Below are 24829 nucleotides of genomic sequence, written 5' to 3' on the forward strand. Positions count from 1 at the left end.
ACTAGCGTTTATATTGGACAGGTTCAGGAAATAGGGTGGGACCTAACCGAAACTGTCCAATAGAAACGCTTATTTTCGTTGCAAAACAGAACGTTTTTTAACATGAATAATGATTACATCCCACTGGTGGCTCTGACGCTTTATCACGCTGCTGCTCTTGTGATTTATTCCTCTTTCGTCGGCCAACCAAGAATAATACAGTATTCTAATTCTACACAGTTGTCCGGGTAAGTGTTTGGACACATTGTAGCTAACGTAAATTATATTTTTGGGGATATAGGCTATTTGATAGCTGATAAAAATGTTTGCGTTTTCCATATATCACCAACGTGATATGTGGCAATAGTTTAGAAGTTGTCAGTGTCAGTGTGGAAGGAATGTCAACAATGGCCTACTGAATGAAGCCTTTGTCTGACTACTCATCCTGAATTTCATTCCGCTGCTTTATAATCGCTCCATACATTCATCATGGAGAAGAAACGCTAGTTTGGCCGGAGCGATCCGGAAGCCTGTAGGTTAGGTCAACGCATGTTGTAGGTTAGGTCTAATGAACCTTTTTCCTTTGTAAAGGCTAGAGATTTAAACTTTCACTTACTCATGAAAATCCTGGTGTTATATCAAACGTATCTTAAACTCTTCACAACAACTCATTAAAATGCATTTTCTGCTCTATTGACTGCAAAGGCAACCTTATAATCCAATTTGTTGTTCTCTAACTAATCGGCTATGAGACTCAATCATTTTTATTTATTATTTTACCATTATTTAACTAGGCAAGTCCGTTAAGAACAAATCATTATTTTCAATGACTGTCTAGGAACTGCCTTGTTCAGGGGCAGAACAACAGATTTTTACCTTGTCAGCTCGGGGATTCGATCTTCCAACCTTTCGGTTACGAGTCCAACGCTCTAACCACTAGGCTACCTGCCGCACCAAATAGCTCAATGTCAAAATCTGGACCCACTCAATAGCAGTATTTATAGCATTGTCAGCTCGGGGATAATTCTTGCCACAATCCCAAAATCCTTTGATATTACAGAAACATATGGCTAACTTTGAACTTGTATCAAATGCAAAAACACTATCAAGCCATATCTCATGGCTAAGAGAAGTAAAGGCAGCTGACTAGCATCTGTGAAATCCAAAGAGTAGCAAGATTTGGGATTGAGTAGCAACATTTACATTTACATTTAAGTCATTTAGCAGACGCTCTTATCCAGAGCGACTTACAAATTGGTGCGTTCACCTTAAGACATCCAGTGGAACAGCCACTTTACAATAGTGCATCTAAATCTTTTAAGGGGGGTGAGAAGGATTACTTTATCCTATCCTAGGTATTCCTGAAAGAGGTGGGGTTTCAGGTGTCTCCGGAAGGTGGTGATTGACTCCGCTGTCCTGGCGTCGTGAGGGAGTTTGTTCCACCATTGGGGGGCCAGAGCAGCGAACAGTTTTGACTGGGCTGCGCGGGAACTGTACTTCCTCAGTGGTAGGGAGGCGAGCAGGCCAGAGGTGGATGAACGCAGTGCCCTTGTTTGGGTGTAGGGCCTGATCAGAGCCTGGAGGTACTGAGGTGCCGTTCCCCTCACAGCTCCGTAGGCAAGCACCATGGTCTTGTAGCGGATGCGAGCTTCAACTGGAAGCCAGTGGAGAGAGCGGAGGAGCGGGGTGACGTGATAATGTCATTTATTTGGAACCGTTTTCCTGTGTGTGGGTGGCAGAAATATTCACACTTCATCATGTTGTTGCACTGTGCGCCACCTCTGCATTTATAGCTACCATTCAGAAGAGGGCGTTTCTTTTGGGGTTGGCTGTTGGCATGGAACAATTTGTCGCGTAAATTGCTACCTCTCCTATATACAATATAAGTGGTGGGTTCTTAAATTCAGCTGGAAAAACTGGGTCCGGTGATAAAACATGCCAGTGTTTCTTGACAGCATCTCCCACTTTGCGCGAGTTCAAAGTATGTGTGGTGGTGAACATTCCAGAGTGTTCTTTAGCTCTAGTGTTTGTTTTTTTGTAGCAGTTAATCTCGTGTTTTCCCTAATGCCAAATTAAGAGCTTCATCCACACATTGTGGAGTGTAGCTTCTTCCTAGAAACCTTATACACATCTCCGCTGCTGTTTCTAGACAGTCCTCGGTGGAGTGGAATATAAAGCAAAGTCTGAAAAACTGGCTTCTTAGAAGTCCTCTTTTTAATGGCCCAGATTTAGATTGCAATAATCTCGCTTAACCCAGAACTAAAATCTTGCGTTATTATTATGGTCGATGAGAGATTAGGATTGCAATGATACGTTTAATGTATTAAGTACCCTTTGACCATGTTTATATTTCCAGGTGTGTGCAGCTGCATAGGTCTTGACATAATGTGGTCAGAAAATGTATTTTTCATTTTTTAGAGGTTTATAACACATGTAATTATGTTTTTCAGAGTGAACATGGTGTGGGTCCTACTTTTAGTGGCTTTCCTGAACACTGGAGCGGTCCAGTGTCAGAGATCCTCGCTGAAAGACAGTAAAAGACTGGACCCAGAGGTCAACATGAACATTGTGAGTTAGATCAAATCAATAACAGAAGCTGTGTTCTCGTAAACAAAGTGGCCAGATACTGACAAATTGTATTTATCCAAACTTCAAAAACACTACCGGACTTCTTGGTTCATAGAGCTCATTAACAATTCATAGAACTAGGCAATCTTCTGGGCCACACAAACAAATAGTCATGGTGGTTACCTCATGTGGGGAGTACTGTTTTAGCCCACATTCTGCCCTTTATACCCCATATATCCCATGAGTTATTTCAAGGAATGTGATAGTGGGGCTGTTGCCATGACTGTTTTACCGGCAATCAGTAGTCATTACCGCAGTCAAATGAGTAACTAGGCTTCTCCAAAACTGCAGTCTGATGGTCTTTAGTAGCCCACCAGACTTGCTAACGGCCAGTTGCTAATGACCTGGTACTCGGCGCTCTATTTAAGCAATAAGGCATGAGGGGGTGTGGTATATGGCGTCGTGCCTTGACACAGCCCTTAGCTGTGGTATATTGGCCATATACCACAAACCCCGAGGTGCCTTATTGATATTATAAACTGGTTACCAACGTAATTAGAGCAGTAAAAATAAATGTTTTGTCAAACCCTTGGTATATGGTCTGATATACTGTGGCTGTCAGGCAATCAGCTCTCAGGGCTCAAACAACCCAGTTCGTAATGTCCATCTAATCACTCTGACATCAATGCAAATGCCATTGAAAATCGAACCAAACACTTCTTGAGAGCTCCGGCATTCAGAGTTTGAATATAATAGGCTCACCTGTTGCAGAGTGAGAGCCAGCTCCTCACAGCTGGTTGATGCATGGAGTGAAATAAGTGTTCGTATAAGCCCATGTTGCATTTCTATAGGCTATGCAATTGTTTGAGAAAACAGCAGAGTTTTGATGGCTTCTATTAAAAAGTAGAGGATCCCATCAGCGTTCTTAGGCTAGGCCTACTATATTTATTCCTCAACTTTCCTAATATTAAGCAAATTTTTTCGCTTTGCAGCTGGAGTAGCCTACCTGGCTGGCATGTAAGTGAACCGCAGGAAAAGCGGCCTCCTTTCTCTATTCAAGTACCTATGGATGACTTGTTCATTATTATTTATATTTTTTTCTGTTCTGACAGATGCATGATAATGGCCCATTCAAAACTAATTTCGCAAATATATTATGATATGTAAAGACAAGATTAAATTGAAAATAGTCTGAGGGGTGAGAATATTATCATGTGAATGATGCCCAGTGTGTGCAGTCTAAGGCAAGAAACAGCAACTTTTTTCCCCCCTGACTTTTTCGAATCATAGTTGCATGCATCATGTAGCCTAGCCCATTGGCCTATATGTTTTGATAAGGTTTGTATCACAACTACAGTTATGCCCATAGGGCTAGAACCCCTGGAATAGGGTTGGAGAGCCCAAAGCTTACAGAGCCAAGTGAAACGTGTTCTTGTAAACTCAGTCATTACACAATTGCGTGTGAAAACAGAATTTTGACTGGGCAATATTTAATAGAGAATCCCAGCTTTCTCATGCTGCTATAGCCTATTTATTGCTCAATTCTTAAAATTAGGCACATAAATTCACTTTACAACTGGTGTAGTCTACCTGCACTAAAATACTGCTGGATTACAGGCCTTTGGTCACTTAGTTCGGTTGTTTTCTTTATAAACTGCTGGGTTATTGATGCTGGGTTATTGATGCTGGGTTATTGAGCTATGACCCAGCGGATCAGAAGACTAGAGGCATTTAGTAGGGGCGTGGCTTTCAGATAGTTCATTTTAGCCACCAATGGGAGTAAATGCCATTCCTGTTCATCTGTTTTGTAGACGGGTTGGGTGTTTACCTAAGAAACCGAGGCGTGCGCAACTATGGGCCAAAACAGACATGGGTGGCATAGATTGTTGACAACATGTAAGCTACATTTCGTCTCCAATGTTTATTGAAAACATAAATACATTTGCACAATGAGAACTTGTCTCTCAAATACATTGTTACAGTTGATGGTAAGCTAGCTAGTGAATTTTAGCCATATTAGCATTGACATGAAATTAGTCAAAACACCTCAAAGCAAGACATGGTATCAATCGAGCTGAAATGAGCCACTTCCGATTCCCCAAATGGCAGTTTCTTGTCATTCTTGCTAGCAATCTGGCCATCCAGAATCACAACAACACTCCCCATGGAAGCGCGCACATTGTTTTCATGACATTGTCAGCTAACCCATCTATAGTTATCACATGTTGAGGTTCAACATTTACATTGTTGTAGCTTCAATGAGGCTTACAGCAGAGTGTAAATTCCCTAAAATACTATTTGAATCCCATTGTTGGATACAATAAGGTGTTATACCTTATTATAAGAAATAATCTTCATGTTATAGAAGAATGTGTAAAATGCAGTAATTTCAAATGTTCAGTATGTTCATTTAACATGATGAACAGGAATGACATTTATGCTCACGGGTGGCCAATTAGATCTGCCCTAAAGCCACACCCCTAACAAGCCACACCTCCTGAAAACAACTTAAGGATTTAATTCAGCTGCTAGGTCAACCAAGCATGAGAGTTCTCATTTACAACTGCGACCTGGCCAAGATAAAGCAAAGCAGGTCGACACAAACAACACAGAGTTACACATGAAATAAACAAACATGCAGTCAATAATACAATAGAAAAAGTCTATATACAGTGTGTGGAAATGAGGTAGGATAAGGGAGGTAAGGCAATAAATAGGCCATAGTGGCGAGATAATTACAGTATAGCAATTAAACCCTGGAGTGATAGATGTGCAGAAGATGAGTGTGCAAGTAGCGGTACTGGGGTGCAAAGGAGCAAAATAAAATAACAGTGTGGGGAATGAGGTAGTTGGGTGGGCTATTTACAGATGGGCTATGTACAAGTGCAGTGATCTGTGAGCTGCTCTGACAGCTGGTGCTTAAAGTTAGTGAGGGAGATATGAGTCTCCAGCTTTAGTGATTTTTGCAGTTCGTTCCAGTCATTGGCAGCAGAGAACTGGGAGGAAAGGCGGCCAAAAGAGGAATTGGCTTTGGGGGTGACTAGTGAAATACACCTGCTGCGTGCTACGGGTGGGTGATGCTATGGTGACCAGTGAGCTGAGATAAGGCGGGGCTTTACCTAGCAAAGACATATAGATGACCTGGAGACAGTGGGTTGGGTGACGAATATGAAGCGAGGGCCAGCCAACGAGAGCATACAGGTCGGAGTGGTGGGTATTATAGGGGCTTTGGTGACAACAGATGGCAGTGTGATAGACTGCTTCCAATTTGCTGAGTATTGGAAGCTATTTTGCAAATGACATTGCCGAAGTCAAGGATTGGTAGGATAGTTAGTTTTACAAGGGTATGTTTGGCAGCATGAGTGAAGGATGCTTTGTTGCGAAATAGGTAGCAGATTCTAGATTTAATTTTGGATTGTAGATGCTTGATGTGAGTCTGGAAGGAGAGTTTACAGCCTAACCAGACACCTAGTTATTTGTATTTGTCCACATATTCTAAGTCAGAACTGTCCAGAGTAGTGATGCTGGACGGGCGGGCAGGTGTGGGCAGCGATCAGTTGAAGAGCATGCATTTAGTTTTACTTGTATTTAAGAGCAGTTGGAGGCCACGGAAGAGAGTTGTATGGCATTGAAGCTCATCTGGAGGTTTGTTAACAGTGTCCAAAGAAGGGCCAGAAGTATACCAAATGGTGTCGTCTGCATAGAGGTGGATCAGAGAATCACCAGCAGCAAGAGCGACATCATTGATGTATACAGAGAAAAGAGTTGGCCCGAGAATTGAACCCTGTGGCACCCCCATAGAGACTGCAAGAGGTCCAGGCAACAGGCCCCCCGATTTGACATACTGAACTCTGTCTTAGAAGTAGTTGGTGAACCAGGCGAGGCAGTCATTTGAGAAACCAAGGTCTGCCGATAAGAATGTGGTGATTGACAGAGTCGAAAGCCCTGGCCAGGTCGATGAATACAGCTGCACAGTAATGTCTCTTATCTATGGTGGTTATGATATCGTTTAGGACCTTGAGCGTGGCTGAGGTGCACCCATGACCAGCTCGGAAACCAGATTGCATAGTGGAGAAGGTATGGTGGGATTCGAAATGGTTGGTGATCTGTTTGTTAACTTGGCTTTCAAAGACCTTAGAAAGGCAGGGTAGGATAGATATAGGTCTGTAGAAATTTGGGTCTAGAGTGTCTCCCCCTTTGAAGAGGGGGATGACAGCGGCAGCTTTCCAATCTTTGGGGATCTCAGACGATACGAAAGAGAGGTTGAACAGGCTAGTAATAGGGTTTGCAACAATTTTGGTGGATCATTTTATAAAGAGAGGGTCCAGATTGTCTAGCTCGGCTGATTTGTAGGGGTCCAGATATGGGGGGGGTGCATTCTAAACCAAATATAATTCCACACATATATTAGTAGGCTCTATTTAAAGACTATATTAAATTGAGAATAGTCTGATGGGTGAGATTATTATAATGTGCTTGACAAATTGTGAATGAGGGAATGTGTGCATGCAGCCTGTGCAAACAATCTGAGCAGAGCACATGCCTTTCATGCAATCTTTTTTATTTTTTTCAAATCATCATTAGAGCCGCATCAATGATGTGGTATCATGCAGCCTTGGAATGTATTAGAAATGAAAACATTTACACTGTATCGCAACTAGAGTTGCTGAATGTGTTTACGTTAATTAACCGCCAATTACTGTGAGACCGGCATGGGAGTTACCGGCTGACAAAATGTCATGGGAAGTCCCTCTGTCATGTGTCGAATTTCAGCATAGATGCATCTCTAGATAGGACAATATCACAGCCATATGATATACCTAAAACCTTCAGTCTAAGATCTGTCCTAATAAAACTGAAAAAGCTATATAAAAATGTATAAATTGCAGTAAAATGTATTTGTCTGTATCCTCTTGCTCCAGTATTTCTATATAATAATGCTAATAATTATTATAATTTAATAATATAATAATTATTATTATTATGGGTTGTTTGTTGTAAGCTAAAAGAGTTTTTTGATAGGCATTCATTCACTTTTCAAGAATGGATTTTAAGGGACAAATGGTGATTCTGTGTGCTTAGTGATATCAGTATCATTTGTGCTCCAGGAGCACATACAGGCATACAGTAGTTGAAATATTTGACATGGTAAACAATCAAATGCAATCACCACACTTTGTCAGAAAATATACAATGTATGTTTATTCATATATAAGGTGTGCCACTGGTAAAATAAACGTGTGGATTTGGGCCTGGTGCATGTCAGTGGTTATCCTTAAATCTTTGATGAGCACAGTAACACAATATGCTGAATCTAGTGTCTAGTTAGTGTAGTTTCCAATGACAAATACTGTATACTGTCTCAGTGATATAATCCTAATACAATTCCCAGTAGTAATGGTTCTCACATGCTAATGTTTCTTTCTTCCATTGTAGGCCTGAAAGCACATACCCTCTCAATAGCTCTCCTTCCCACACGCAGGTCTTGTGACATACTCCCATTTCCCTATGTAAAACCAGACCCAAATGAGACAGAGCAGAACACCGATTCTCCCCTCCACCCCTGGGCCTCTGATACCTCCTCAGTGTGTGTTGAGCCAGCAGAAGTTTTATCACAGTCCCACAGTCAGTAGAATGTGTAGACTTGCAGCATAGAGGGAGGCAGGAAATGGTGGTGGGTATTAATTATGCATGGCTAGATTGCATGGCAGGCCTGGCCGGAACCAACAGGCTCACACGCTTTCTTTTGAAGGTCCAGATTAGCGTATATAATATCTGGGAATGGGCGTGTGGGAGGGAATGCAACAGGGGAAGAATGGATTTTTTTTGTGACATGCTGACTAGTAGAGGCAGCGGAAATAATGTTGTCTGCTTGAATTTTACTGTAATTTCACAGTGAGTAAAGTATGGTAATAGGGCTGTAAAATAAAGTGTTACCATAGAAACCCTTTCTGTCAGAATTCCCGAAAATATTTGACTGTTTGTTTGTTTTTGTCTTCTCTCTCTCTCCCACACAGAGTGAGATCATCAGGCATTGGGGCTACCCGACAGAGGAGCACGACGTCGTCACAGAGGACGGCTACATCCTGAGTGTCAACCGGATCCCGCGCGGTCTGAAGAACGGTGACGGTGGGCATCAAAAGATTCATGGCCATAGCATGGGGTTAATTCATATGGTCGGCGGCCTTAATTCTTTTAAACATGGAGTAGAGGTCTGCATTGACGTGCACTTTGGAAAGCCACGGCCTCTAGCCCTGTCATCAGATCCACATATCAAAGACCAACACACACACATAAACACCGTCACTAACATCTGAAGTGCCGATATTTCCCACATTGTCAAACATTTAGTACTGAGTCAAGATCCAAAATTGAAGTGGTCTTCAGCATTAGTCACTCTTGACAAGAGCGGAGGAGGAGGACTATATTTTGCAATTGCACCGCCCAGCCTACGCCTGACCTTTTGTTGTCAGAAGGTGGCTTGTCCTGTCATCACCAGCTATAATATCACATGCATCCAGTGAGGCTGTCGAGCTGCAAGTAGTTCACCTCTATGCTTCAATCATTTTGAGCCCAGACTATGATTGAATTGAATTTCTGTGGCGTTTTTACTTGTTTGGTATTCCTCATGATCCGTCCCTAGCATGAGCTGTTTCAAATGTGGCTCGGATCATTTTCAACCATCTCATTTATTAGGCTGTTGTTCTAATGTATTTACAGTGTATTTTCAATATGTGATGGGAAAAGTAATAGTTACAGTAATAAGGAAGAAATTCTTATATTTTAGTGTGTTAGGAATGCATAATGGTATTAAAAGTTTTAGATTTCTTCTTAAGAGCAGTTGTTGTCTTACAAGTTTAGGCGAAAATACCGTGATCCACCGCTTCTGTCAGGCGGAGCTACACTCGCTCTCCGGTTCCTACGAATCAGTATTCAGTTTCTCTTGCCTGTGTTGTCGCTGTATTTCATTAATAAGCAAAGTGATTGCTAAACCTCACACTAATCTCATTGGGGGAGACCATTCGAGTGCAAAACAAATTCAGATGCTATAAACTATGCTTTTTTTCCTGAACACAGTGTCTCATATCATTCTGAACAAGAACTCGTGTTCTCGACAGAGATCTCTCTGTAGGTGAATTTAAGTGCCTTGAGTATTAAACACTGGCCTTGGCTCCGGTCTTGTTTTCACTCCATTGGATTACTTTCCAAAACATTAATTAGTAAATGAACTACTTCAGTTGACCCTCTCCAATGATTTAAAATGCAAATTCAGTTTAGTGTTAATATTGACATTGGTTTGTCATTAGAAATGCTTCATAAACTAGCCAGGGGTTCCACTTGAAAGATACCCCCCAATACGATGTGATATGCCAGGGTTGAGCTAGTCTGGGGAGTTAAAAATCTCAATAATATATTGTGATATCCTCTAAATAAGTAAGGAGCCATCATGTTGTTCGTATCTCTTGATGCTTCTCGCTCCCTGCTCTGTAGAATGTGGCAGCAGCAGCACATCCAGTCAGGGAGGCAGCAGGGCTCTGTGATAGGCTGGAGATGCATCTCATTTCCTGTTGTCCCACTTCCCTTGCTCACACGGGAGAGCGTCTGGATCACTCCAAAGGAACACAGCAGAGCTGGAATTATTTCAGCCCCCAGATGGGGTTTTGTTCTGAAAACCGTGCTAGTTAGAAGAGCTAATGTTGGAAATCTTTGATGTTCAATCTAGGAGAGATACTGTAGATTTGGTCTTCTTGCACACAGCTACACTGTGGCGAAGTGGTTGAGACATATCATTCATAATGTATAACATTTGAACAGATAACACAGTGTTTATGTCTTTGACTATACATTAGACTATTGTTAAAACAAAATCCCTCTTTGTCCCTTTAACTCCTTAGCTATTGTAACAGTGAATGACAGTGTTTTAATACTAAAATAAAACATAGATACTTAATAGACACACACACACACCCATTTCACTGTAAGACAACAGTCAGGACTTCCCATCAGCACCCACTACAAAGCATTATGTGTGCCTCTTGGGATCACCTGGGAGTTCTGTTAAATCTAAAACATTATCCAGCAGCGTGCTGGAAATTCAAGTAAATGCAGTCTCGGCAACAGGGTAGGCTAGGGGTCCATTCCCTATATCAAAGTTCATTGATCACGTACACAGATTTGCAAGTGTTCTAGCAGGTGCAGTCAAATGCTCCGAAAGTGCAATAGAGGGATAGTACCCAATCCTATCATCTAATGGTCTGTTTATGCAACAGATCCTGTTTCTGACAGATTTCTGGGATTTTTAAAGCTCCCAAAAATGAACTGGGAGAGTGCTGAGCCACAAGGAGAAAGGCTGCCCTGCAGCTGGGGTGTACTGTAGCTTGGACAGACACGCCCTCTGGTGGTGACAGTCAACACAACACTTGAATTATGAATTGACCAGTTAGTTAAATCCACTTTCAGTTGATGTATTTTTGGTCATGTTGGAATGTGAATGGATTCTTCAGCCTTGTTTGAGAAGAATGGATAAATATTACATAACCACTATGTTATGCCTATGATCCTTGCTTTACTTTGCTACAATATTCACCCTATAGCAATGTGCTCAATTAAGTCAATTTCTCATCCTCCTAGATCCCAAGCCTGCAGTGTTCCTCCAGCACGGTCTCCTGGCTGCGGGGAGTAACTGGGTGACCAACCTGCCCAACACCAGCCTGGCTTACCTGCTAGCCGACGCTGGCTACGACGTCTGGATCGGCAACAGCAGGGGAAACACCTGGTCCAGGAGACACCTCACACTCAGCCCTGACCACGACGAGTTCTGGCAGTTCAGGTAGCTTCAAAGATTCATTCCACTTATACTGATCCTTGCTTGCGCTTCACGTCATGGCTATGCACCTAGGCCTGGATATTCACTCAGTGGCCAGTGTACCAGTGAGGTACACGAAAATGGTTAGCTCCTACAGAGAGTCACGAGGCTGTGGGGCAGTACAACAGCGGTGCGCAGAACGGCATCTCGGAACGCACAACTTGTCTGTCCTTGTCACTGATGGGCTATTGTAGCCCACAACCACACCGAGTTCCACTCCTATCAGCTAAAAACAAGAAGAAGTGGCTCCAACAGATCACCAACACTGGTCAATTGAGGAGTGGAAAAACATTGCCTGATCTGACAACTCCTGCTTCCTGTTGCGTCATGCTGATGGCAGATTCAGAATTTGGTGTAAGCAGCACAAGTCCATGGCCCCATTCTGCCTGGTGTCAACAGTACAGGATGGTGGCGGTGGTGTAATGGTTTAGGGAATGTTTTCCCGGCACACGTTTGGTCCCTCAAAACCAATTGAACAACGTTTCCACGCCCCGAAGCATTCAGGCTATTCTGGAGGCAAAGTTAGGACCGACCCGGTACTAGACCTAATAAACTGACCATATGAGTGTATATCCCCTGTGCTCACCAACAGAATCACAAGAGGTTCTAGTAGAAACGCATGATATTTGATATTACATGAAATGTGTGTTTAAATAGTCTTGTTATGGCATTTACTGAGTTTCTTCTGTTCTTTTTCTTCAGTTATGATGAGATGGCAAAGAAGGACCTGCCAGCAGTGGTCAACCACATTCTGAAGACCACAGGCCAGGAGCAGATCTACTATATCGGCCACTCTCAGGGAACCACGATTGGTGAGATGGCTTGATCGTTGGTTATGTGTCATATGACATGAAGCAGAATATTTTTCACCTGTAGTTTGGCACTGCTATCTATTCTACACTATGGTTTACCGTTTTAAACCATGAAATGTTTTTCTGACTGCTTGTCTCTGTCCCCGTAGCTTTTGTTGCATTCTCTTCCATGCCTGAGCTGGCAAGCAAAATCAAGATGTTCTTCGGCCTGGCTCCAGTGGCCACTGTGGCTTTCACTGCCAGCCCCATGAGCAAGCTCTCCATCTTCCCCGATTTCCTCATTTGGGTGAGTAGAAAATAAAATTGTCTTACACTGTATTATGTCACAATTTATTCATACAGTACGTCTAACCTGTTGCTTTACCTAACTTTGGCGGAATTTTTTTTTATTTGAACAATCGGTCAGAATCTTTGATTATTTGAATACTGACTAATGCTAATCCATTGTTTGGTTTCTGTATGCTAGGATGTGTTTGGGAAGAAGGACTTCATGCCTCAGAGTGCTCTCATTAAGTGGTTCGCCACCAACGTCTGCAGTAAGAAACCTCTTAGTGAGCTGTGTGGGAACCTCTTCTTCATCCTCTGTGGCTTCGATGAGCTGAACCTCAACATGGTGCGTCTCCACAGCTCTCACATTTTGGTTGTCGCTTTTTTATTAGTTTATTATTGTACAGTATTACTGTTGTAGACTTCCTTAAATCTATATTCCTCAAGCCAATTCTATAGGTATGAATGAAGATGGGGAATATATTTCTATATTTCTTTGTTTTTTGTCCAGACTCGCACACCTGTGTACACCTCCCACTGCCCAGCAGGGACCTCAGTGCAGAACATGATTCACTGGTCTCAGGTAAGAACATACCTGATGAGAGCCTATCAAAACACCCTGGATCCAATATGATTCACCTCACTTCTTCAAACCTATACATCCAGCCCCTGTTTGTTAAAACTGTCATGTAGGCCTACCCTAGATGCAACCTATATATCCAGGAAGGCTGGAGTGCAGGCAGCACAGTCTGAATCGAGAATGAGTTTGCTCTTCTTAAACCACGCTGTTCTAATAGCTCCAATACTGTACAAGCCTCCATTTCCTGAGCCGTGGAAGTAAGACGTCCAATCAAAGACCAGAGGGATCAGAGCAGACACAGCTTTGGATTAAGTTCACATCTGCAGTCAGATGTACTCCCCGACTGACTGAGTCTCCCGGGCAGACTTTACTCACAACACCCTGCTCTGAATCCCCTGTCTGGGGGCCTTTGATGTTCCTTTCCCTTTTACACATCTCATATCCTCCCTTACCAATCCCTCTATTCCCCTCCAACTCCCAAGCCTCCACTCCGTCCACACTAGGGTTGCTTGGCTACAGGTAATTTACCAAAGTTACTTGAATCTATGGTATCTTTGGTAATTTATACATGAATAACTTATTTTTTACATTTTATATATAGTCTTCATTTTCATATATACTCGTTTTCATATATATGTGTCCACTAGAAACGCATGGACAATATGGATAGACTATGTTTCCAGAGAAAATAGCCTAAATAATTTTTTTAAAGCATCTTATCAACAATAGCATTATTTTTTATTAACTATGCAAATATTCAAACTACAGTTTGGCTCCAAAACATTTACAACAAAGACATATTGACATAGTAAAATAAATACAATTATATAGAAATGTTCCACTTTGTCATTCTTTTTCATTTTAAAATCATCTTATTTGATTATTTTATATATTGTACATGTGATAAGGCCTGAGATAATTACAGACATATGTGATAATCGGAAGTACCCAAAAATACCTTGAAAGTTACAAAAATTCTGGTTGTTTCCAGGTTTCCAGTTATATACAGTGCATTTGGGAAAGTATTCAGACCCCTGGACTTTTTCCCCATTTTGTTATGTTACAGACTTATTCTAAAATTGAATAAATTGTTTTTTTTCCCATCATCAAACGACACACAATACCCCATAATGACAAAGCAAGAACAGGATTTTATTTGTTTTTTTTGTTGCTAATTCATAGAAATAAAAAAAACGGATTACATTTACATAAGTATTCAGACCCTTTTCTCAGTACTTTGTTGAAGCACCTTTGGCAGCGATTACCACCTTGAGTCGTCTTGGGTCTGACGCTACAAGCTTGGCACACCTGTATTTGGGGAGTTTCTCCCATTCTTCTCTGCAGATCCTCTCAAGCTCTGCCAGGTTGAATGGGGAGTGTCGCTGTACAGCTATTTTCAGGTCTCTCTAGAGATGTTTGATTGGGTTCAAGTCCGGGCTCCGGCTGGGCCACTCAAGGACATTCAGAGACGTATCCCTAAGCCACTCCTGAGTGGTCTTGGCTGTGTGCTTAGCATTGTTGTCCTGTTGGAAGGTGAACCTTCACCCCAGTCTGAGGTCCTGAGCGCTCTGGAGCATGTTTTCATCAAGGATCTCTGTACTTTGCTCCATTCATCCTTCCCTCAATCCTGACTAGTCTCCCAGTCCCTGCTGCTGAAAAACATCCCCACAGCATGATGCTGCCACCACCATGTATCACCGTAGGGATGGTGCCAGGTTTTCCTTCCAGACGTGGCATTCAGGCCAAAGAGTTTAGTCTTTGTTTCATCAGACCAGAGAATCTTGTTTCTCATTGTCCTAGAGTCTTTAGGTGCCTTTTGGCAAACTTCAAGCAGCCGGTCATGTGCCTTTTACAGAGGAGTGGCTTCCATCTGGCCACTCTATCATAAAGGCCTGATTGGTGGAATGCTGCAGAGATGGTTGTCCTTCTGGAAGGTTCTCCCATCTCCACAGAGGAACTTTGGAGATCTATCAGAGTGACCATCGGGTTCTTGGTTACCTCCCTTTCCAAGGCCCTTTCCCCTGATTGCTCAGTTTGGCCAGGAGGCCAGCTCTAGGAAGAGTCTTGGTGGTTCCAAACTTCTTCCATTTAAGAATGATGTAGGCCACTGTGTTCTTGGGTACCTTCAATGCTGCAGAAATGTTTCGGTACCCTTCCCAAGATCTGTGCCTCGACACAATCCTGTCTCAGAGCTCTATAGACAATTCCTTTGCCCTCATGGCTTGGTTTTTGCTCTGACATGCACTGTCAACTGTGGGACCTTATATATACTTTTTATTTATTTTATTTAACCTTTATTTAAGTCCGTTGAGAACAAATTCTTATTTACAATGACGGCCTACCCCAGCCACACCCTAACCCAGACGACGCTGGGCCAATTGTGCGCTGCCCTATGGTACTCCCAATCATGGTGATACAGCCTGGAATCACGCCTCTAGCACTGAGATGCAGTGCCTTAGACCGCTGCGCCACTCGGTAGCCCAGGTGTGTGCCTTTCCAAATCATGTCCAGTCAATTTAATTTATCACAGGTGGACTCCAATCAAGTTGTAGAAACATCAAGGATGATCAATGGAAATAAGATGCAACTGTGCTCAATTTCAAGCCGTATAAATAAAGTTTTTTTTTTTTTTTTTTGCAAACATGTCTAAAAACATGTTTTCGCTTTGTCATGATTGGATATTGTGTGTAGATTGATGAGGGAAAAAATAATTTATTACATTTTAGAATAAGGCTGTAACATAACAAAATGAGGAAAAAGGGAAGGGGTCTGAATACTTTCCAAAGGCACTGTGCCTTCCCTTCACAACCCTAGTCCTCCCCCATTCAGGATGCACGGCTCATGTTCATTGCTTACAACAGAGGCTTTCATGGAAACCGTTACATTATGAAGGGGGATATGTCAAAGGAGATTTTCGCTTTTATTTTCATGTTTGCAAATTTAATTTCCCAGATACTTTTTGATGCAGGGGAGTTATTATTTATGTCAAACCGACACTGATTTCACAAGCAACTGAGCAAAAACAGACGCTCGGGACATAAATAGATGATCTCAAAGACGTTGATAAATTATTCCTCAATGTTTCTGTGTCATAAATTATTACTTCATCCTGTTTATGACACAGTTTCACACCCAAGTCAACTATCATCGACATTCCGCTGTGTGAAAAGGAGTGGCACAGACATTCCTGCTGCACACAGACTTATTGACTTAAACACGCCCATTTTCCCCACTCAACGATTCAGTGGTGTTGAAATGAATGAACCTTGAGTAAAAGTCAATCCCAGATTTACCAAAGACAACTTGAACTTCACTGAAGGTTACCTACTGTTGGACTTGGTGCACATAGTACTCTCCCGTGGGCAGATTCTGCTTGTCGACTGAAGGATCTGCCGGGACTGAATAGGATCCGTGAGATGATGAGCAGCATTGGTTACATTTTAGTTTTTTTTGTCACTGGTTATTTGGACGTATCAGGATAGGGTGAAGGTGGTGCTTGAACTGCTTTGCACATGTGTCTTTTGCGAGGGTGGAGATTTTGTCAATTTCTAACATGTATGAACACAGAAGTTGATCACACAGCTGATCAAATTCCGTAAGATTTTACTTCTGGGTTAAGAGTTTCTACCTTTACATCCAGGACCACCACGTGTTCATCTACCTAGAGTCCAAGTATTTGTGATGTGTATTCTTTTTACAGGCAGTGCATGGTGGAAAACTGATGGCCTATGACTATGGGAGAGCAGGGAACATGGCTCACTATAACCAGGTAAGGCCAGCTCAGAGCTCATTAGTCAGTCAAAACACACACCACTTCACACTGAAGTTGTTTTCCAATGCTTTCAGAAGCTCCCACCTCTTTACTGGTCCATATCCACTGTTCCCTATTGGTCAATCGATGCCTTTAGCTGACATCTAGTCCATTCTTGTCTGCCCCCCTCCAGTCGACCCCCCCGCTGTACAACATCCAGAACATGAAGGTGCCTACGGCCCTGTGGTCCGGGGGTCACGACACCCTGGCTGACCCTAAGGACGTTGCCGTGCTGCTCACCCAGGTCCCTAACCTGGTGTACCACCGCCACATCGAGCACTGGGAACACCTGGACTTCATCTGGGGTCTGGACGCCCCCCAGGAGATGTACAGTGAGATAATCAAACTGATGAGTCAGCAGGACTTGGTGTGAACAGTGGATTGACAGGGAGAAATATGGCCAGTTTTAACCTCCGCTCTCAGCACACTAGCAGAAGCGATTTTAATACTGTATCTGAAACATATTGGGAGACATATCGCAGTGCCTGGGTGCGAGTGAGTACACACGTTTGTGCACTTTGTGTGTTTGTGACTATAAGCATGTGTAAAAGCGAGTCTTTGCGTGTGTTTGAGTAAGCCATGCTCTCAAGGAGCAATAATCATGTACCTCTAAATTGGGATGGTGAGGAAAACAAGCTGTGAGTTTAGGATTCAGTGTTGTGAGGAATCCTCTATTTTGATTTTACTACCACCGTCCTCTCTTTCAGAACACTTGAATGGATTTTAATGTCTTTAAAACAAAATAATTTTACCTTTTAACTAGGCAAGTCAGTTAAGAACTCATTTTTATTTACAATGACGGCCTACTGGGGAACAGTGGGTTAACTGCCTTGTTCAGGGGCAGAACAACAGATTTTTACCTTGTCAGCTCGGGGATTAGATCCAGCAACCTTTCGCTGACTGGCCCAACTCTCTAACCACTAGGCTACCTGCCGGCATTTAAGAATGTCCCAGGTCAGTGAAAATATACTAGTAACAAACATTACAGGTTATAATCCTCCATGAGATGCAGGTTATGAATGTAGCTTAAGTTATTGGTACATTATCATGAAAGGTCCAGGGTCCAGTTCAACATACAGTACCTCTCTCTACAGAACTTGCACTTTTCAAACTGTCATCACTAGGACTTTGTGTTGTTGTGTTAGTTAATGTTGCTGTGCCTTTTTTCATCAAACACATTCAATTTGGGTTTACCTGTCCCTACTGATACTTGTCATTTTGTTACATAGATGAAGTATTTTTATTGGATCTTAGGTAAGGAAGGGTGCCGACCAAAGAATGACTGACGTGTTTGTTCATTCATTTTCTACTTCCGTTGTGTTAGAACACTTATGTATGCTGCTTTTTAATTAATGTATCCAACTACTCAATAAAAATGTATTAAATCTGTTGTACAATTCAATTTATTGACAAGTGCTTAAGAAACTGAGTATCTACACATAGAATGCTTTAATCTGTAACAATGTTTAAATTCACTTACTCCTATGTACAATATCAAAACCAGGAACTCATCCGTTTCTAATTTACATATATTATACAATATTCAAATATTTTGAGACGCATAGTATAAATTCATTTAATGTCATATTTCAAGGAGGTTCAACCACGAGACTAAAAAACGATCTAAAAACAATTTCTTGGCCATTTATATTGGTATGAACCTTAACGAATGGTTGCTAGAGAGCTGAGGATAAAGTGTCGAATACGAACCATAGATCGTATACATATGAACAGAGATCCTTCCTCCGTCAGACAAAAGACGCCCGACGAGAAGGTGATGTTGCCATGGTGAAAAATTCTCCATCGTCTGCAAGCTCCCCCCCCCCTTCAGTCAGGCTTTTTCAGCATTGTAACAATCTTCTTGAACTGCAGTCTCCTTGCTATATCCAGTGGGGTCTCATCATCCTAAAGGACAGGATAACCACCAAAGCTTAGTGAAATAGTAACGTAAAATGTCCTCTTATGCTTTATCAGAGGCGTCGAGGAGGTTAGAGAATAGATTAGTAAGCTAAACATAATGCACTTTGCAAAAGTGACCTCACACCTACTTTGTTTTTAATAGAAACGTCTGCCTTTTTCTCCAGTAACAGTGGAACGAGTCTGTCACTCTTCCTCTGACAGACATAGTGAAGACCAGTGTTTCCCTGCTGAAATACACAGTGAACACAAAGGTCAAATAAGTCACACACAATGATCAGTAGCTCATCATTCTAATATTACAACTATATACTTCATCTCAGTACTCACATAGTCCACAGCGTCAACCTCCACTTTAGTGCTCAGAACCAGATTCATTAGTTTCACATTCTTCCTTTGCTTGTCTTCCTGTTGAAAGGAGGAAGGTTTATACCACAGTGACCAACAACACTTTCCTATTGCTCTTACAGTGTAGTCGGTGTGGCTGGTCTGGGAGCCATGGCTGATGGGAGACTAAAGACTTTGCCCCACTGTATTCTAAGGTCAGCGGTTCAAAGTATATCCTACCAGAATGAGGTATCCAATCAACAGAATTGGCATGAGGATAGTGATCATCAGGTAATCCAAGAAGGAAAAGGTCCTCTTTGCAGCATAGTGCAAACATGTCCTCTGTTTCTACAGGCAGACAGGGAGAGAGAGCATGGATCAGTGCCACACATTTCACAAGACGCACAGTTTTGACGACACTAACATATTTCTGTATTGTTTATTCAATTGCATCACCTAGTTGAGGAACATTCTCATTTCCATTGTAGATTCCTACAAACATTGAAGTAAAGGTCACACTTGGTCTGATAGTATCCTTTTTGATCTAATATTTACATATAAATGACATAGTAAATAATAACTACTGTTTGTGTATTTGGTAGTCATAGAAACAAGCATAAATAACTACTGTCCAAATGTCTCAGAACTGCATTTCCACTACCTTGTTCCTTATAGCTACATCTGCCTTCAGGTCCAAAAGGTACTTGACCATTCTGATGTTTCCACATCTGCAGGCAGCTATGATTGGTGTATCGCCAGATTCCTCATCTTGAACATTTAAAGTCTTGGCATCCTCTTTTAGAATGTGGTACACCTTTTGAAGGTCGTTATCGTAGGCAGCTTGGCAAATGGGCTGCGGAAATAAGCAAATGGTAGCATGTAAAGTAACTTCATAAACCCGTTCATGCATTTGTAGGCTACGTATGGTAGATCAATGCATGTTGATTAGTCTTGAATTCACACCTGGGTCAAGGGTTTATTAAAGGATAAAAAACAACAACAATGAAACAATGCCAACATCAGATACGGTAAGTGAGCCTACTGCCGTACTGAGAAGGAACCCTTCTGTAGCCAGTGGCAGATAAGATGAGCAGCAAAACAGGTCCATCCTGTCTCACTTCAGTTATAACTGTGAGACAACCGGCCAGCCCCTTCTTAGGTCACATTCTTTAAAAAACACAGATGACACCCGAGAGCGGTCAAATACAGGTCACCTCCGGTTTCTGTCAGATGGCTAGTGAAATATCATAGCTTATATGGGTATGGCCAACACTGCCCTTTAACAAGACAATGCATCTGTAGGAGACCCCGTCGCAGAGGTGCAACTTTCACATGACCCTCACAAATAGTGAAATTGCATTTTTGCCCCCCCCCCCCACACAGTTTTATCATTGCACTGTGATACAAAAAGCGGCATCAGTGTGCTTTAGGACCATGCGGATGCCTCAGAGCGGTTGGCTAGGCTGTTTGGTGGTTTCAGCCAACTAGATTTAGGGCCGCGTGGACACCACAGAGTGTGCGAACAGAGGCAGCTGTTGTCTATGTGTGTTATGTTTTTTCTCCGAGTTGTAAAAGCAAGTAGAACAGAAAATGACTACTTTTTATTTAACTGATGTAGCTGGCAAGGTAACTGCTGTTTGACTTAACAGAAAAAGAAAATCCCAGTGCTGAGCTAGTAGTGTAACTGACATGTAACATTAGCTAATGTTTGATCCCCTCTCAACTCAAGTTATATCTTAAGTGAATGAAAAAGCTAGCTAGCTAGTAACTAGCTACCACAGTCAGTTCAGCTCTAGCCTCTAGCTATCTGTCAGGTAGCAGTATCTAACAGTTGTTGTGTGTATGGAAATGTTTTGTAGCTTTTGTTTTGTACCGTTTTAACAGAAGTAAATTAACTTGGCTCGTTTTCGCCAGTTGATGTACCATAGAGCTAGCCAAAAGTTGGCTAACGTTATATATTATTTTTATCCTCAATCACAGTCAGTATAGAAATGTAACGTAATTGGTCTGTCAGTTTTCCTACATAATTCCCTACTTTTCACACTGACACAGTGTTTAACAGCTCTACAGGCTTCAGTGTCATGGAGGACACTCAGTAGAAAACACTATGCTCATCATGTCTTAGCACGATTAAATGGTGACAGCAGGGTCAGACAGCCAGGGAAGACCAGTCTACGGAGCTCAGGTGTATTTTTACAGATGCAACACTTTATTCTCTCGGTGCAGCAAACACTGGACAAACCAGAAGCTTCAAAGATTGAAATTATTTTAAGGCCGTCTGACAAACCTTAAGTTGATTTGCAAACTGTACCAAGGGTTGATAAGAGGCTTTTCCTAATGACACTAAACATGTAAAACAAAAATATGAGGAAGACCTGGGAGACACTATGGATAATGATGAATGGATACAGATATGTTTGAATGCCCAGTCATGTTCATATAATCTCAGACATAAATTACTGCATTTAAAGGCCATCCATAGAACATACTATATGTCAGTGAAACTGAATATCATGCATTCAGAAATGCAATACCTCTGCTGGAGGTGTAAAACATAAAAGGGGCCATATTTCAATGTGTTGTGAAGGCTGGCTGAATTCTGGCAAAGAGTATGTTCTTTATCTCAGCATGTCTACAAACTCTCCCTTCTCCCTGTTTTTCTTTGCTAGGAAATGTTGATACGGTAGACTTATCAGAAGAAACTGTGTAACCTACCATTTATAGCGGCATTGCCATTAATTCGAAGGTTGGTTATCCTCCCACAATGTCACAATGGTTGACAGTAATGTCAAGTTATGTATCAATAGATGTGATTTATTTCCAGATTAAGGGTATACTGTGCAACTTTCATACAGTTTGGATGTCTTATATGGAATACTGTGTAACAAAAGGAGTCTGTATTGAAAACATGCCCACGTCATGGGAGATACCTATTTAGGCAATCCCTGCTGGGCTGCTCAGTCCTGGCAATGGGGGTCTCTTGGTTGTCACTCTGGCCTTGGCCTAACACACCTGGAACCAATAATGAATGTTTCACTAAGATCCTAAAGCTGAGTGGGGTGTGTTGGGTTGGGGCGCTGTAGGGCGGTGGACCCATAGGGGCAGGACGGAGCTCTACAGTACCATTAAGCCTATGATATGAATTACAGTGATATGATTTACAGTGCCCCCCGTAATTATTGAGACAGTGAAGCATTTTTTATTCTTATGGCTCTATACTCCAAAAGTTTGGATTTTTAAATCAAACAATGACTATGAAGTTACAGTGCAGACTGTAAGCTTCCATTTGAGTGTAATTTCATCCATATCGAGTGAACCATTTAGAAATTACAGCACTTCTTGTACATAGTCCCCCATTTTAGGGGCGCAAAAGTATTGGGACAAATTCACTTGTATGTGTATTAAAGTAGTAAAATGTTGAGTATTTGGTCTCACATTCACAGCATTCAATGACGACATCGAGGTTGTGACTCTACAAATTTGTTTGGAAGCATTTGCTGTTTGTTTGGGTTGTGTTTCAGATTATTTTGTGCCCAATTGAAATGAATGGTAAATAATGTATTGTGTCATTTTGGAGTAACATTTATTGTAAATAAGAATATAATATGTTTCTAAATACTTCTACATGAATGTGGATGCTAACATGATTACAGCTAATCCTAAATGAACTGTGAAAAATTATGAGTGAGAAAGTTACAGATGCACAAACATCATAACCCCAAAACATTCTAACATCGCACCACTACACTAATAAAATAGCTTAGCATTTTTCAAGGGGTATGATATTTGTGTCTATAATTTTCTCACTCATCATTTATTCACAATTCCTTCAGGATTATCCATAATCATGGCAGCATCCAACATTCATGTAGAAGTGTTTAGAAATAGATATTCTTATTTACAATAAAAGTGAATGTAGGAAATGATGAAAGTCTTTCTGGTATTATGAAAAGTGTTTGCCTTATTTCATTTTCCTTCCTCTCTAAATGTTTTGTAAGTGTAGGCTGCTATCTATCATGTTCTACATACAATTCATTATGGAAGTACATGATGTGTTATGTTTATTAATTATAATTTAGCAGTGAATTTATTAAGTAAACCAGGTTAGTCGGCTATATGATGCAACGACTGCACCCATCTGCGATTCCCGACATCTGCTTTTCACTGGAATGTGGTTTGCACGAAATTAACTGTTTTTGTGATTTTCTTTCACCCTTTTTACTCGAGACACCGATAAAGTTGCCCGAATAGTGCTTTAAATATCGTAAAGGCTAGTTCCTGGAGCGCTACCATCATGTAGGTTTTCATTCAAAACCCAATCTAGCGCACCCAATTCTAATAATTAGCAGGTTTAAAAAAATGAGTCAGGTTAGTGACAACGGGTTGGAGTGAAAACCTACAGGAGGGTAGAGCTCCAGGAACAGGGTTGGTGAACCCTGGGCTACAGGTAGTGCTACTCAGCTGCGAGAAATTGCATCTACCTGGCTACACCTAGCAATCCACATGCTGCTTTGCTGAGGGACTGTATTGAGAGGCATCCTACTAAAACTTTCTCAGAGACTAAACAACTACACACAGACTAAAAAACGTTCCCATTAAACGTGTTTAAATGACAGCTCACCTCTGAATACACTATCCCCATGTCGCCTCTTCTTCAGTGACAAAATACTTTCCCTGCTAAAATAAAACACTTTACTTTTATTTTTAGAAGCCAGTCAAGTTCAAATTTCAGAGGTAGGCTAATATTTCCACAGCCGATTTATTCATTTTTCAGTTACGCACCTATCAGATTCATCATCTGGTTCCCCGCTAGTAACGCATCTACTGTAGGGTGTGGCTTGTTTGAGTCGTTACCATAGAACGTCACTTTATTTTTTTAGGTGTGTCTAAGGACCTTTTCAGGAAGATACGTTTGCCTACACAACCCGTATTAGGCTACAGTTGAAAGCTATTGCGATGCCAATTTTAACAAGACCAGGCAACAATTGTGGGTAAGCACTTTGTGTTAAGGCCTAACTGCAGTCTACTGTGGTATTTTGAACCCAGTAATTGTGGAATAACTTGGTGTAGGCCTACTACTGCTGTTGAATTGCAGTTATACTGCACTGTATCTCCAATTACACGGCAAAATTACTGCAGTAAAAACAACTTATTTTGGAAGCAGTATTTGCAGCATACTGGCCTCTGCAATCTCTTTTCATTTGTTCATTTGCATTGTCAACTCGTGCACAATTAATCTGATCAGCTATAGCCTACCGATAACAACCACAGCTGCAGGTAGCCTAGAGAAACCCTCTGCGCTCTGACCCACTCTGGCCAGTGGAAACGAAGCGGTAACATCATGTATTCATAGCCTAAGCTATGTACTGCATTTTATAGCCTAAAATAGGCTTATTTATTTGTGTTAAGAGATCATGTGAATGTGATCAAATTTTGTTTATGTTCTAGACCTTATCAATCCAAAATTATTGACTGGAATTAATACATCAACACAATAGTGATGACATACTGTATGAGTAACTTTTTAATTACAGATGCAAAGGCCTACACAGATGATATACATACGTCTGTATACATCATATATATCTAGCTAGTTTTTCTATGCGTCAAACCTCTCATCGGGGAACCCTAGATGTTTTACAATTTTGTTTTAGCCCTGAACTAGTTCACCTGATTTGGTCAGTGGCGCCCACATTTTATTT

The 24829-nt window shown here is 41.6% G+C and overlaps 2 protein-coding genes across 3 annotated transcripts; one reads left to right on the forward strand and one right to left on the reverse strand.

Moving 5' to 3' along the window:
- Nucleotides 1–87: 87 nt before the first annotated feature.
- LOC115106357 (lysosomal acid lipase/cholesteryl ester hydrolase-like) lies at nucleotides 88–18274 on the forward strand. The gene is made up of 10 exons (XM_029629007.2): nucleotides 88–227; nucleotides 2430–2547; nucleotides 8565–8676; nucleotides 11179–11377; nucleotides 12116–12225; nucleotides 12375–12511; nucleotides 12692–12838; nucleotides 13004–13075; nucleotides 16773–16841; nucleotides 17017–18274. The coding sequence occupies exons 1-10, from the start codon at nucleotides 103–105 to the stop codon at nucleotides 17254–17256; spliced, it is 1329 nt and encodes a 442-aa protein (XP_029484867.2). The 5' UTR covers nucleotides 88–102; the 3' UTR covers nucleotides 17257–18274.
- Nucleotides 18269–23961, reverse strand: ankrd22 (ankyrin repeat domain 22). Of its 2 annotated transcripts, XM_029629014.2 has the most exons (7): nucleotides 23910–23961; nucleotides 23749–23804; nucleotides 19789–19980; nucleotides 19368–19475; nucleotides 19131–19208; nucleotides 18932–19030; nucleotides 18269–18788 (listed from the first exon to the last, which is right to left on the reverse strand). In XM_029629014.2, exons 2-7 carry the CDS (start codon nucleotides 23767–23769, stop codon nucleotides 18711–18713), a joined length of 576 nt encoding a protein of 191 aa, XP_029484874.1. In that variant the 5' UTR covers nucleotides 23770–23804; nucleotides 23910–23961; the 3' UTR covers nucleotides 18269–18710. The 2 variants fall into 2 exon arrangements, with proteins under 2 accessions (XP_029484874.1, XP_064863985.1); XM_065007913.1 differs by lacking the exon at nucleotides 23910–23961 and having other exon boundaries at nucleotides 23749–23901.
- Nucleotides 23962–24829: the final 868 nt, after the last annotated feature.

This window comes from Oncorhynchus nerka, linkage group LG23 (genome assembly GCF_034236695.1).
Source record: "Oncorhynchus nerka isolate Pitt River linkage group LG23, Oner_Uvic_2.0, whole genome shotgun sequence".
Taxonomy (NCBI): Eukaryota; Metazoa; Chordata; class Actinopteri; order Salmoniformes; family Salmonidae; genus Oncorhynchus; species Oncorhynchus nerka.